The 15,567-nt window shown below is 44.5% G+C and overlaps 1 protein-coding gene across 1 annotated transcript in view; it reads right to left on the bottom strand.

The window, feature by feature from the left end:
* The window catches only part of grm8b (glutamate receptor, metabotropic 8b), a 167,416-nt gene that overhangs the window by 150,182 nt on the left and 1,667 nt on the right, over positions 1 to 15,567 (bottom strand). The window contains exon 2 of the mRNA XM_084365414.1: positions 13,075 to 13,899. Within this exon, the coding sequence (XP_084221540.1) occupies positions 13,075 to 13,617 (543 nt within the window). The 5' untranslated portion in view covers positions 13,618 to 13,899. The remainder of the gene's footprint in view (positions 1 to 13,074; positions 13,900 to 15,567) is intronic.

A 15,567-nucleotide genomic window follows, 5' to 3' on the forward strand; every position in this document is an offset into this window, starting at 1 on the left:
AATGATTAGTAGTAAGTCGAAGTTCAATAAAGTCGGAGCAAAGCTGCAGCCTGAATCTCAAAGCCATCTTGATATCGAATGAGTGGTGTAGTAGAGAGCGGCGGTGGAATGTAACTAAGTACATTTACTCAAGTACTGTACTTCCGTACTGTACTTCACTCGAGTATTTACGCTGCATTTTCTCCTACTTTTTCCTCTCCACTCCACTACAGAGGGAAATATTGCACTTTTTACTCCACTGCGTTAATTATTTAACAGCTATACTTGCTACTTACTTGTCAGATCAATATTTTATATGTACAATATTTGATAAGTTAACATTAACTCTACAATCCACATAGAAAAGGTCTATTTTCACTACAGCTCAAAGAAATCAGTATATGTTGCCATATCAGTAATCAATGGATTTTTCCCCTCTTTAATCGGAATTGGTGTCAAAACTCCCACATCTGTCGAGGAAATGTTGATTTTCTTTATCTTTACATCACAATAAACTTTGGGTTTTGGACTGTTAATCAAACACGACAAACCTGTTTGGACTCTGGATCAACGTGTCCTAATATATTCTGACATTTTAATAGACATGATGATTAATAAGCTAATTAAGGAAATAAATCAGCAGAATAACACAAAATAAAAACATCTCTGAATCGCTCAGCTCGAGCTGAATGCAGGATTAAAAAACACCTCTCCCACAGCAGCTGGAGCCGCTGACACACTCAGAGACGTGACGGCTGAGCAGCAGAGAGGAAAAGACGAGTGTGGGAGTGTGGAGGAAACACAAATGAAGCATGAAGCGTGTACAGACACAGAAGAAGAAGAAGAAGAAGAAGAGGAAGAAGAAGAAGAAGAAGATGGCTCCTCCACTTATGAGCGAGCCTCCCGAGACGACAGCTCCTCCTCCGACCGACTCATTCATGCAAAAAACGATTTCCATCTGCAGCCAAATAAATGTCAGGTCGCCGTCTGCGCTCGTCAGCGCCGCTTCACGCTGTGACTCAACGCGCTGCACATCACCGACGCATTTCACAACATGTCAGCGAGGACGGGCGGGACGAGAGCCGGAGCCTCGGGCTGACCTGGAAAATCAGGGAACGAGGAACGGCAGGCAACCAACCAGCACAAAAACAAAAACTGCTGACTGGGAGCCTCTGAGCAAGGCATCACACCTCCAAACCGCTGCAGGAGAAATACTCAGAGACTCACAGGCTTCATCTGAACGAGCTGTTAGAGGAGAACAAAATGTAAATGTGCACGTGGCACAAACACGAAATCTGATGAAATAATCTTTTATCATTTGTCTTCATGAGTTCTGAAGAAACATCTGCAGCTGTTTCTTCAGGTTGACTCATATTCAAACACTCAGAGTGACTCACGGCTCCTGTTCCTCACGAAACTACAACTTTGAGTGACCGTCAGGAGTCATGCTGCTCGCTGCGTTGCCAGGTTGGGCAGTGTTGGGTCACAGTGAGTGAGCGAACGAGTGACTCTGAGCGCCTATACGATAAAATCACTGTTTATTATAAATACGTTCATGAAACGTTGCTTTTTCTTTCTTTCTTTTTGAGGCAGAGGGCAGAAATGGAAAATAATGTACGATGTAGCCTAACTGGGGCTTTCCCGACTTATGAAAACTGGAATTGTTGTTTTATTATTACGTTATATTAAAGAAAATTGTGGCGAACCACAAACACTGTTGTGATTTAATTTATGCTGTTTATTATAGATAATATATGCGTGTTTTTTCTTTTAATTCAGGCAGCTTTTGAGCAATTATTCGGAAAAGTTCAAAGGTTCTTAAATTCAATTTCCTGCATTTATAAAAACACATATTCTTCAACCCAATAACTCATTTTATTATGATTAAAGTGGTTATCGTACTTTCCATCCAACCCAAAACATCTTTAATAACACATGAACCCTGTTGGTACCTAATGACAGATACGTCTAAAGGGATCAGCATCCATCCTCCGACCAGCATCAGTCAACCCGTAGCCACTTCGCTAACACGGCTACAAAGCTGGAACACGGTGAGAATGATGGAGACCAGACTGCGGATCAGAACACCTCGGGGCGGTCCTTTATCCAATCAAACAGCGACAAAGCTGAGTTGTTTCATCATCTCTTTATCCCGCAGCACAGACACGCAGTGACTGACAGGACCGACTGCAGGAACAACTGCACTGACTGTAAACACAGCAGACCTACGAGGCAGAGGAGGGAGGTCTGAGACGGATCGCTCGGTGGTGATGAATGAGCTGCGGTAGCTTTGACATTCACAAGGACAAGAGACAAAGCATGTTCAACTCCCACAGGAGGAGGAGGAGGAGGAGGAGGAGGAGGAGTCCAGTTCATTTAGATTATTCTCTTAAATTAAGACGAGGACGAGGATGAGAGAGACGAGGAGCGGGAGGGGTCAGGTTTTGATATTTTTGAAGATTAAAACTGAGTTCTAGTGGGTTAAAAAAGTTTCTTGTTGTGTCACTGTCATTTAAGATTACATTGTAAGAGGTGACGCACATATATTGTCATCTATCTATCTATCTATCTATAGTAGAAGTTCAGATACTTGTGTATAAACAGACTCTGGAAAAAGTAGAAGTACTGATTCAACTTCCTTCCTCCGGTAAAAGTAATCGAGTACAGGCTCTGACATGTACTCAGAGTATCAGAGTAAAAAGTCTCCCTCTGAAGGACATCTGTGGTCAAAGCTAACTGAAGCTCACGTCATATTAATATAATTCAAAGACTATTAAAGTTGAAGGTAGAGTCAGTAGGATTTGTCCCAGCTGCTCCTGAACGCACCACAAAGATAGTTGATTGTTGAGTCTCATTCCCAGGACGTCAAATAGCCACATGTTGGGTTGGTAAAGCGTCCCGAGCAGCAACAAAGAGAGAAAATAAGAAACTCTCTGCAGATATGAGACACTAACACGCCTTTTCTCCCCATTCCAGCCTCCCTCTCTGTCTGTTCACGTCTTCTTACGTCTTTGTTTCGTCGCGCTGCGTCTGAAATCAGTCTGGTGATGTTGGGAAGGCGGCGTGCGATGACGCCAAATAACAATAATCCATAATTCACCTCAAATGCATCAAACTAAAGTAACGAGCCTGTTTGAAAATGTGAGGAGGAGAAAGTTCAGATATTTGTGTTCAGGAAATTTCTACATGAATCATTCCTGTGCTGGATGCCTACAGGTAAGAGGTTATGTTGTCCGTTGCCCCAAAGCAGCCAAAATAAATGTGTTATTGTTGAGTTAAGAAGTTATAAGCACGTGATATGGATGTGAGGAACGTGTGAAACAGAAAGTTGTGGCAGCACGTACAGGTCGAATCACAGGTGAGAGGTGGATTACACGTGGTCAAACCACCTCTGAGCAGGAAGACTTTGTTTGAGTTTGAACTTCCTCCCACGAGGCTAAAGCAGATCAGAGGTCATCATCTCTGCCCCGAGGCTGCTGTGACTCACAGCGGAGGGTTTCTCCTCCTTCAGCGTGTCCTGAACCAAATCCAAAATAACAGTCTGAGGAGACGGAGGAGGGGTCGTTGCATAAGCGAGCGCCTGTAGCGCTCCCGTCCAATAAATCCACCAGAGCTGAGAAGGCTGTTACTGAAGCTTGGATTCACCGCAGCCGCCCGGGCAGTGAGATCTGTAAGACGCCGATGCAACCCGAAAAAACAAGCTGCTGAGGGCGGAGGAGGACGAGGGGCGGCTGGTGCTGCCGTCCAGCTCAGACGGTAAAACAATGTGAGAGACGCTTACAGCCGAGGAGAGAGAGATGTGACGCCAACGTCCTCCGGCAGCTTCTGTTTGTCTGACTCTCCATATGTGACGTGACGATGATCGTTAATTTATAAATAAATAAATAAAATATATTTATGAGCATGCCCTAATCTGAGCACAGTAGCTGCTATTTATCAAGGAATACGTTTATAAAAATGATGTTTCTTTCCCTCTTCACGGGGCGTCCAGTAATCGGAGGGTCGCTGGTTCGAATCCCCGGCTCTTTCAGCTGCATGTCAAAGTATCCTAAATTGCTCTCCTTGCATGGCAACATCAGTGTATGATAGCGTGTGTGTGAATGGGTGAATGTGACAAGTGTTGTAAAGCGAAAAACTTGAAAATGCAGGTCCATTAGCCGTTCATTAATGGTCAAAATTTAACAGATTTTTTTTTGCTTATGAATAAACGTGAATCATTACAGAGCCGGCGCTGTTAATATACGATACTAACACATTAACAGTGTTGAGGAGCACAGCAGTTCCTCGTTAACTACTAAAATAATGCCTTTTTATTTTCACTCTGATCTTAACATCCCTCTCTGTTGTCGTTGGGCCTCTCTTTGGACCGGCCCTGCCCCCCTTTTCTCTTTCATCCTGACTGCTGTGAAGACACGTCCGGGCCTTCGTCAGGCAGCCACCACCACACACTTGACCTTTGTGTGGTGCATGTGCAAAAAGGGCAGGCGTTGCCCTGTCTTCACACAGTGACAACGTCACCGTGGATAAACCTCCGAAATCTCAGCCTGAGGAAGAATCACCAGAGACAAACACTGAGCGGCTCCAACCGACAAAACCTTCATGTTTAGGACATCCCCTGCACTTTCCCATGAACAGTGGAGATTATACATTTCAGTTTGATGTATAACCTTTGAATAAATCGCCACTTTTTACAGAAAACTATTGACTTTTGTATTATATTATGTTTTGTAACACCAAACTAGATTTCTCCGCAGGGTATCTTTGCTGTTTTTGAACTTCTTCCAGCGTGAAATCATCAGCAGGCTGTTTCTTTTTTTTACTGTCACACCAATCAAACCAAACAAAAGTCAGATTTTGACTGATGGGGAGTCAATAACTTCCTCACTGGATCCACCTTTAGTTCCTCGCTGCTCCTCGTCCTCCGGGAGCCTCCTCGTCTCCTCATCTCCTCGTCTGTGACGCGTTTCAGGAACACCCTCGATTGATTTCCACCAGGAGGAAGAGTAATTAACAGAAGGGAAAGCACCCGGAGTGTCGGACTCTGACACCAGAGACCGCTGGTCACATCCCGTCTCCTGCTGACAGTCAACATGGGCTTCTTTTAAAGGGGCAGTATGAAGTTTTGTGGAAGTTAATGCCTAAACAAACTTAATAAACCTCTTTTCATTTTCATGACTGAATAAACTAAATAAACAAACTGAGCTTGACACAATTTCATACTGTTTCACTTTGTTTAAATCTGGCGGACCCTGCCAGCTTTCTAGCTTCAAACACTTTTCTGGGGTCTGAATTTCTTCTCCAAAACTACACAGTGCTCCTTCAACCATGACGACCATAATCTCTCTAATATTCTGCTTAAAACAAACCTTAGTTTAATCATTGAGGAGGTCGATCAGACAACAGCACATGAATTACATTTGTAAGATTTGCTGTTGGTATGAGGGCTTGTTGGATGTGGATCAGGCTGATGATGCGTGTCCACAGGGGCGTTTTTGAAGCGCTAGGGCTCGCAGTACTTCTCAGACGCTTGATCGACACCCTCTTACAATCACTGGCTGCACCTGACTGGATCAACGCCACTCGTCTGTTCTGGGACCAACAAGGCGGCTCGTTTGGAAACTTGTTTCTTATATAAAAGCATGACTTTAAAAGGAAATCTCAGTCCCAGGTAGTCAAATACTGACTGTTGGTTTTTGATGATCTGGACTTAACCAAACACACTTCATTGCTACAGGTCTAATCAGAGCTTAAATGACAGTTAATTAACTGAGTTTATCAAAAGAAAACAGACTTTAGGAGCTGATTATTGTTTTTGTTTGTTAGTTATTGATTTCTCCAATGTGGAAATATTATGAAGATATCTGATCTGTTTTCTATGGCTGTAAACTGAATGCTCTGAGTTTTGGACTGTTGGTATAAATTGTCTTTCAGCCGTGATATATTCAGACCTTTACAGTCCCAGAGAAAAGACGCTCTGCTCGCTCTCGGTTCATCTCGTCCGTGCACACTTTATTTCTGTTTGCGAATAAAAAAGGTCGTCATTCCGCCACCAGATGAGAAATACGATCCATGTGGGAATAAAAGGCCCCGAGTGGAGCTCGAGATAATGCTCTGAAATTTCAGACTGCTGCGCAGTGAATGGGCGGCCGGCGTGACCTCTGCAAATCATCATCAGCTGAGCGGTGGTAAAGGTCACAGGTCAGCTGGTTTCATTACCAACAGACTCCATTCATCACAGAGGAAAACGGGGATTCATAGTCACACACTTTATATTCTTGTATCACACACACAAGACATTATTACAGTCTTTAGTATCACACGTTACGGTTTCCAAGCGGAGAGATGACGTTTGGCCTGAAATTATACATGTGATTACAGATGAGACCAAACAGGAAGTGACTGTATGTTTACTCTCTTTTCAAAGATAACCGTCCATCGTACCTTCATGGGGTGGACAAAATAAAAGGAACTGCTTCCAACAGGGTTTTCTACAACCTTTTCCACCTGTTATCAGGTGTCAGTTTGTTCCTGAACTCAGCACGTCGAGTCTGCTGCTCTGTTTCAAAACCGCTGACGGAGCAGAAATAAGATTACGGGCCTGAAGGGTTTTATTAATTATTTATTAATAGCGTTTATACCACAGTCGTGGAAAATACTAAAGTCTGATTGGAGGGCAGGATCCATCATTTCCACACTTGCACTTCATTGTCTATGTCAACAGCCGTGCGATTCGTTCTGGTAGCATCGTGTTGTGTTCAAGACAGAGGCCGTCGTGTCGCCTGATGCTTATTTGCTTAAAATTGATGTCTTGGCTATTTCATGCAAATTGGTAACATTATGTGAGTTTTTCACCTTAAAATATCAGCTTCAAAATCATGTTGATGGTACTGTGTCTTGTAACAGGGTGAACGGTGTTTCTGTCACTTGTTTCTGCACTGTGTAACTCTCAACACATAACAACCAACAAGCTGAACCAACCTCAGCTATCATTGGATGAGTGGCAGGGTACGCCATGGACAGGCTGCCGGTTCAGTGGACACAAGTCTTAAGTCATTTGAAACAAGTTTCGAGTCAAGTCTGTCGACATTCGTGAAAAGTTGGAGTCAAGTCGTTTGATATGAGGCTCGGTCAAGCCTCGAGTTGGTGCAGCGCTTGAGTCGGGTCTTAGTTGTCTGAGTCAAGTTTTCATCATCTGAGACACAACCAGTCAGTACTCAAGTCACTGAGAGTCAGGTCTGAACAAAGTCTCAAGTCAATTATGGCAGATCTGAGTGGAGCAGTGCTTAATCTGTGCTGTGGGTCAGCAGGGAATGAAAAATATTTACATTTACTAATCAGAGCATTCAAAGTAATCACTCAGAATCAGCAGGGAGAGGTGCGTAGCAACAGCTGATTAACGTTAATGTTTGCACACAGTCTTTTTCTCCAGCTCGTCTCCTCTCCGCTTGTGCACAGCTGCAATGCAAAAGCTGAAATTAGGGCAGAGAGCTCAGGTAAAAACTACAGAAAGCAGCAGGCTGACAAACCGAACCAGGCGACATGTTGTTTCTGTCCGTCCGTCTGATCGAACGCCTCCGAACCATTTCTGTGCTGAAGGACAGCGTCGCACACTCGCACCTACGCAGACACGTCTTAAACACACTCGCCCTTTCTTGTGAGGTTTACAGTGATAATATGTGAAAATATCTAGACACTAATCAGCTTCAATCACACGGCACCTTAGCTCGTGTTTCATGCACAAAAGACCGCTCCCTCTTTCTTTTTTAAATCAGATTTAAAATGCCTGCAAAACAGACTTTTGTTCAACTTCAGTGGGAAATAAAAGAAGGACATGTTATAAAACACTGAATATTATACAACATTTAACTAATAGTGACAAAGGAGGTGCCGGTGCCGTTCTGGGAGGTTCTGTTCCGGAGCGGAGTCTCAAGTTATTTTATAATCCACTTCCATAATGTTCGAACTAATTTATTAAATCGAGATTTGTACAATACAATTAAACGGTACAATACAATATTACTGTATGTTCTACAGATTAAAACACACACACGTCTGTCTGAGAGAATAGATTATTAAAAAAAGGGTGGATTACAAATTGAGGCCATCAAAATGAGCATAGAAGCAAAAAGCTTTATTAACACTGACAAAAAACAAAACAATGAGGACGATGGCTCCAGACAGCTTAACGAGGTCGTTATTATCAGACGCACTAATGAATTGCCGCTACAGTGTGCAAATTCCCCTCGATTAAATTCTATTATCCACCCTCTCCTCCATTTTTTTTTTCCTTTCAGAAAGAAATTACATTTGTTAGCCAACAATAGAGCCATCAGGTCATTGAGACAGATCAGCGGGCGGACGCCTCCAGCTTGCATTAATTTTCAAAGAATGTGGAGCCGTTTCATCCTCGTTCATTTTGGACGTTAAGAAGATGAGATGAGGTGACTGATTGGACACGAGGCTGCTGATCAGACCAAAATGTTCAGGACACTCTGTAGGTTAATGAGACACACACAAGTCTGATTATCTGTCCGTGGTTGGCTGTGGGAGGTTGAGATGTTTCAAGTGTCGGGTCATTTAGGACAAGACCAAGTCAGGTAGAAAGTCATTCAAGTGTCGGGTCATGTCTTTTGAGAGAAGTCTGTCTCAAGTCTCATCATTTTAGTCACATATCAAGTCTCTGGAGTTTTGCGTCAGACTGATCCAGAACTGGAGCCCCCCGCCCCAAAAAAAAGTCCAGTCTGCTCTGATTGGTCAGCTCTCACAGGCCTGAGCAGGCACCGCCCTCAGCTCTGCCAATGTTTTTTTAACCATGGCTGTGCTGACGGCAGTGACTGTATAGTTGTGACATCACAACCTTGTGCTTTTAATAGCATCTAGATGTTCTTTTTGATAAAAAATTAAATAAATAAAAAGACGTATGGGCCCTTTAAAGAGGCTATAATCAATATATTTGTCACTCAACAGCTCAGTCGAGCTGCAGAGTTCACTGTGGGTTTGTCACTCTTTCAGCGCCGACTGTTTCTTTTCTGGCACATTTACAGTTTGGTGAAGTTGCCATGTAGTCCGGGAGCGTGATGTCCCAGGCAATGTCACAGATGATACTGACTGACAGCGTTGCTTTTCGTCTTCTGTGGTTTGAGGCTGTCGTTCCGCTGGAGGCCTCTACTCTCCTCCTCCTCCGTCCGACAGTCCATATGAAACGATGTAGGAAGGTTCCCTCTGTTTTCATCCCTCCCTCTGTTATTTTCTCACCTCTTTCATTTCTTATTTTGTGTTTTTTTTGGCCGAGCCGGCAGCGAGCTCATAAACAGACTCGGCGGTTCTGTCTCTCCCACGCAGAGATGGAAATATAACGCAGCAGCGTGAGCGACAGTCGCTGCAGAGCGTCCTCCTGAAGACCATGCCGGTCTCAGACTGTGTAATACTGTGTGATATGGATGTGCAAATATTATGTAAATGCGCCGAGAGAATATCACAGTTTCAGATGGAGTATCTCACCTCTGACACTCTCTGTGAAGCCTCTGACGAGAGTTTCACTAACAACGAAACTTCTCTGAAACAAGACAGGACAGATTCAGGTGATTTCTCTGTTCATTGAGCTCTTCGACTTAAAAACTCTCAGCGTTTTCTTCGTTTCTCGATGTTACCGCACGCTGTGATCGACCAATCACCTGCTGGGCTGAATAACACAGATCCTGTCACATCTCATCTCGTCATCACTGTAGTTACTGGATGATGTAACGATTACCTCAGTAAATAAATGACCTTTGCAGCGTCATGTTTTTCCCTGAAGGTTAACTTTTCCAAAAAACGCAGCAATTTGTTCTGACATTGGCGTGGGCAGAATTTATTTAAGGCGGGATGACACCGGGAGAACCTGACAGCTGTTTTAAATTGTTGAAATGTGGATGAATATCCAGAAAAGCTACTGTGAATTTACTGTCTGAGCCATCACTGTCAAAGTCACTTCTCCCTCTATGAGTCAAGCTTAAAAAACGAGGGTTTAAAAAAAATCTAGCAAATTTATTCAAAGGATGCGTCATGTTGAGAGTCGTCTTTATAGTGGGATCAGGAGCTAAAATATCTGGTGTTATTGAAACCTAGTGCTAATTCCAGAAACAGTAGCAGGAGTCAGTGTTCGTATCTGTTAAATCACAAGTGTAAACCCGGTGACGCCTGCGGTTATAAACGCTTGTGACAACGCATTTCTCCTATGCTGACGTCACGTTGGGCGTCACCTCCCAGTGCACCGCCAACGGAAATGGTTTCAAGACAGACAAAATGTGAAGCTATCCTTCAACAATCAAGGATAATTCACTGCATTTTTCTACTTTTACTTAAAGGACCAGTGTGTAGGATTTAGTGGCATCTAGTGGTGAGGTGGGAGACTACAACAAATAACTCTTTTACACCAAAATTAGTGCATATAGGCAGGTTTATATATATATATATATATGTCGCTTTGTTCTCTGAGTATAGTTGCATCCAGAACGTACAAGCCAGTCGGCCATCGGCTGTCGTCATTGCGGTGTGTTCAAGTGCAGCTTTCAGCCGAGACACAGGCGACATGGCAAGATGGGGTGTCGCAACCGTCGTTGTCACGTCGCTGCTTGTTCTTTGGTGCGTCTGGGCCGTTACTCGTTAAGTTAAGGATCTGCATACTGTCACAAACCCCCCTGGACAAGGTTCACTTTTTCCTTTTCAGCCCTGCTGCAGTCTGCAGTGAGAATATTCCTCTGTGATTAAATGGTGCAGTTGTAAAACAGGGCTTAATGAGTTCACTTAATGAGATGTTTGTATTACGTTACCTTAACTGAGATCATGTTGCAGACAAAAAAAACAACTCCTGCAGTCATCTGTGTTTTCTGTCCAAGTCTCGACAGCAGCTGAAGGATGTGACGGTGCTGGTCTGGGTGAGGAAACCTCTGCATCAGCAAAATCTGGCTCTCCCCACCCCTCCCTCCCCCCCTCCTCCTCTCACCCAGAGGCTTCTCCAGCTAATTTTAGATAAGTGATGTTGTTGGGCCTTTCTGTCCTCATTAAGCTGGCCGGGCTCTAACACATACACATGAATCATACAGCTCATCACTAATTTAACGCAGTGGAATTTGTTTGCTGCCGCTGTGCGCAGCAACACGCCGCCTCCAGATACAGTTTGTCTGCACGCACCGAAAGACGACGACGAGGCAACGTCTGGGATCAACTTTTTTTTTTTGCAAGAAACAAACCGTCTGACAACTTTATCTGTGCTGCATCCGGCTCAGAGGGAGGGTGAGGCTGATGAAGAACTGAAGACTGAACATGTTTCCTCCACCAGCGAGTGAAATCATTTTAGGGCTGATAGTCAGGACAGTCGAGTCCAACCCTCAGAGCACTCGTGACTAAAAAACCATGTCCAGGACAAACAGTCACGGACATCGAGGAGCAAAAGACCATTTTGAATGAGGTGTCTTTGAAGCACTGGTATTGAGAGTTGTAAAAAATATTGTACCTTTTGTGGCTTTAACTGACATTTTAATTGCTGTATCTCAAACAGAACGTTTTCTGAATAAAGTCACGATGCTTTTCTACGAATGACAGCAGGGAGACGGTTTACATTCAGCGTCCCCGCTGAAGAAAAACCTGTTCACCTCTTCTTCACAAGATTTATCCAGGCTGTGAAAACATGCAGCGGCCCGCTCACACTGATTAAACGCTTCATATTGACATGTGTCTCCTGCACATCACGTCCGACTGTCTTTTCTGGGTTAGAGCTGCGGTTCTGCCACAGGGCGAATTAAGGATGTTGTCACGAAAAAAGGCACGGGGGATCACACAGGGAGGAGTCAGATTCTCTTCCTGCTGAGCTTCAGTGTGTCGAAGATGCAGCTGCCGACACAATCAGTAAAATAAAATATTCTGACTGTTACAAAATTCACCTTTTTACTTTCAACACATCAACCCTGCGAGAGACAAGGCCTTGAGTAAACACAGACCACCACACCTGCTCTTTGGAGGTTTCCTCCACCTTAACTGCTTGAAAAAAACCTCCTGTGTGACTATTTTTGCAAAAGGTTTCCCTTTTGCAAAAATAGCTTTGGAGAGCCTCTACTGTCGTGCTCATCTGTCAGGTTCAATACAGTCATTTTACAGCTGCTGAGAGATGTGAAATATTTGGACTCTGCTGGCCCAACAACCGTAGAAAAAACCACTGGCTCAACAAAAGAGACAATGTATTTTTGCAGGCTAACAGCTGTTTCTCTGGTAGTTTGTCATTCGCCGTGGCAGCGGCAGCAGACGAAGGAGAGAGCTGCAGGGACAGTGTATTTTTGGAAGCTAACCCGGAAGTTATGATCGCCCCGGTTCCCTCAACAAAAAAAGGCTTTGGGATTTTTGAATTGGATTCAGGATTATTGCAGAAAATTAGCTCCATGGCAAAGAGAGTTTATGATACTTAGACGTTTTGATCAGGAAGATAATCTTCACAGATGAACACCACTTTATGATTTTCGAAGCCAAACTTAAATCGCTAGAAGTAAAAAAAGCCACTGTCAGGCTGTAAAACGAGCGCATGACTCAGCAACGTCAGCACCACAAAGATTCCTTCTACACTACAACACACACACTTTCATATAAACTGATCAACCTACACGTTGTTAAGGTAGAGTTAGAATAGTTTGCAGATAAAGACGACGAGAGTGAGTAGATGAGTCTCCGTGTTCAACCTCTGTAGTCACTGGTTAGCAGCCGCCTTTGTTAAGTAACATAAACGCTTCATTGTCCAAACAAGAAGGATTAACTAGGATTAATTAGGTGTTCCTCGTTCCTCCTCCTGCTCACGCAATAAAAGAGAAAATAAACTTTCTGGTATCAACGCCCATTTTATCCAATCAGGACAGAGAATTCCACACACGTAGAGAGGAGGGAGGGGACTGCTAACCGCAAAAACAACAGACAGGAAGTGAGCTAAAATGACAGCAACGCCTACAGGAGGCTTTGGGACGAGGACCTGCAGACTTGCTAACTGATTTCCAGGTTTTAGGACCAAAGTTGAGTCACATCGAGCTGCAGTTCAGTAGAAAACATAGAGTTCAAACGACAGCCGTCTCTTACCTTGAACAGTCTGAGGATGTTCGCCACCATGATGGACACGGAGCTGGCCGACGCCCCGATGACGCCCACCACTTTATCCGGCTTGGCGAAGATGGGCGGGTCTCCGTTAGCGCAACGGACGTCAGAGCCGTCCCTCTCGATGAGAGCCTGGACGAAGGTGAGCGACTGCTCCAGGGCGTAGGTGTCACGTGAACATGTGTCCAGGATGCGCGCCCCAAGCGTCACGTTGGGCAGCAGCTCTGGGTCTTTGTTAATGAGGTCGATGGCGAACAGCATGGCCTCCAGCCGATGGATTCCCTTCTCCTTCTTCAGTTCGCCACAGGGAACGCCTCTCTCTCCGCGAGCGTGCACAGGGAACAAGCCTCCCAGGATGATGTCACCATCCAGCCGGATGGAGTGAGCGTACTCCTGCTGGGGCTGCTGGGAGTCCGTCAACATGGTGGGCTTCTGGGAGGCGGCGCCCAGCAGCCAGCTACTCTTCAGCATCAGCAAAGAGAGGATGCAGTGGCCGGTGATGCTCGGTGGCTTTGAAACCCTCACCATTTTGTTGTGAGTTGAGCTGCAGGGAAAAGGGGCGGTGATGTGATCGCACAATCAACAGGCAGGTTGCTGCAGCGGTGGTGTGGCGAGGACGGGACGAGCCAGAACATGGAGTCTCTCGTCACCCAGGGCAGGGTCAACCACGGCGGGGAGTTCCACCTATGAACACTGACCCCGAGGATTTCCTGCGGTACAGGTTCCTGTGTCGGACATAGCTGTCTGGGGCAGCGTAGGAGGCGGAGCTTCAGGGTCTCAACAGCTCCAGTTTCACATTCTTCCAGAAACCTGTTGGAGATTCAAACAAAGGAAATAAAAGTCAATAAACCAGAAATCTCTCAAGTCTCTCTCAACTGACGGTGGATCTCCAACCCTCTTACTTCACCTTACATCACGTCATGTCTACCCAGACTTTGGTTCATTTTTATTGTAACGCTACTAAAAATGTTTTTACTGAACTACAGGTCGTATCCTGTTTGTTTCATTCATGACTTGTGGTGGAACGATCAGTTTTTTATCTGCAGTACCTGTTTCTGCCTCCCGGCTTCATGTTCGAGTCCTCCACCAAACAAAAGCTGCACAATTAGTCAAGATGGCCTCTTAAATACTCTACATGCAGGAAGTGGAACAGACCAACTGTCTACGTTCGGTAGGGGGGTCCATCACCTGGAATCCCTGTTGAATCTGATTGCTTTGGACGCCTTATGTTGTGTCTTTTGATCGTAGTGAGGAGATGGGAATAAATACACCGTGAGCTTGAATTTTTTGAAATTTTGGAAACAAAAGTTTGGTTTACGACAAAGTAATCGCAAAAACAAGATGCTGAACATAGTATTGATATGAGGTTGGTGAAGAATCCCAGTCGTCCATGTGATGGTATGTCTGAGTACATCAGTGCTAAAGCCAAGATGTTGTATTTGCATTATTTGCCTCGATTTCACTTTTTAATCTCTGCTGACTTGTTTTATGTGATGAATTATTGCACTGTACATCCTGCAGGCTGCAGAAGAAAAGACAATCTCAAGATCCTTTTTGGCAAGAAGTGGACGACAGATACACGATTAAATCGGGGCTCTATCTAGCCGAGACGTCTAAATGACGTCTTTTGCTTGCTGGGTTGTCATCAACTCGCCTTATCCTCTGGTTACGTGTGTGTGAGCAGTAACCCTAACCCTGCTGTAATCTCACATAGCCAGACCTGATGAGCGCACATTAATGAGGTATTTGACACAAATGAAATATTTTTGTCTCTTTCAGGGGGGCGGGGAATAAAATAAAGACAGTTGATAATGTTAGTTATTACATAACGTGAGGGTTCGTTGGTGGTGACTGGACTTTTTCTCCATGCACGAACCAAGAACGTTATATTACATCTGGACACATCCTTGGAGGCGGAGCCCCATTCATTCCTATGAAAGCAGCTCAACGGCGTTTTGAAGCAATAAAAGCTCGACTTCCCGGGTATGATGATACCTGGGTCTTCTGTATTGTGGGGCCCATAGCGAACTCACAGTTTAATGCCCGGCTTACTTGAATGGGGACAAAATAAAAACAGTGAAACGAGTCATTTCACGGGGGTTGTGATGCTCAAAGAAATGTATCCAAGGTTTTATGTACACTTCTTTCACATTGTTAGCTGAAGGGAGAAAGTCTTTTTGGGGCCGCAGTGCATCACGTGACGATGTCATACAAAATAATTCTATAAAAGCCTGGCGCCAGGCTTTTGAGCTTCACAACTCCAACGAAATGACTCGTTCGACTATCATAATTTCAGCCATTCCGTCCAATAACAATCTAGAAGAGCCAGAAGGTTTAATTATTTTATCCCCATTCATGCTAGCCAGGCACAGAGCCACACAGCTTTCATAGAAATTAATGGGACTTCCTCTCCATGGCTGTGTCCAGGTATAATTATAACACCCTCGGAACTAACCAATCAGGAGCTAGCAGGACTTG

This window comes from Pagrus pagrus (assembly GCF_965226575.1).
Source record: "Pagrus pagrus genome assembly, chromosome: 10".
In the NCBI taxonomy this organism is placed as follows: Eukaryota; Metazoa; Chordata; class Actinopteri; order Spariformes; family Sparidae; genus Pagrus; species Pagrus pagrus.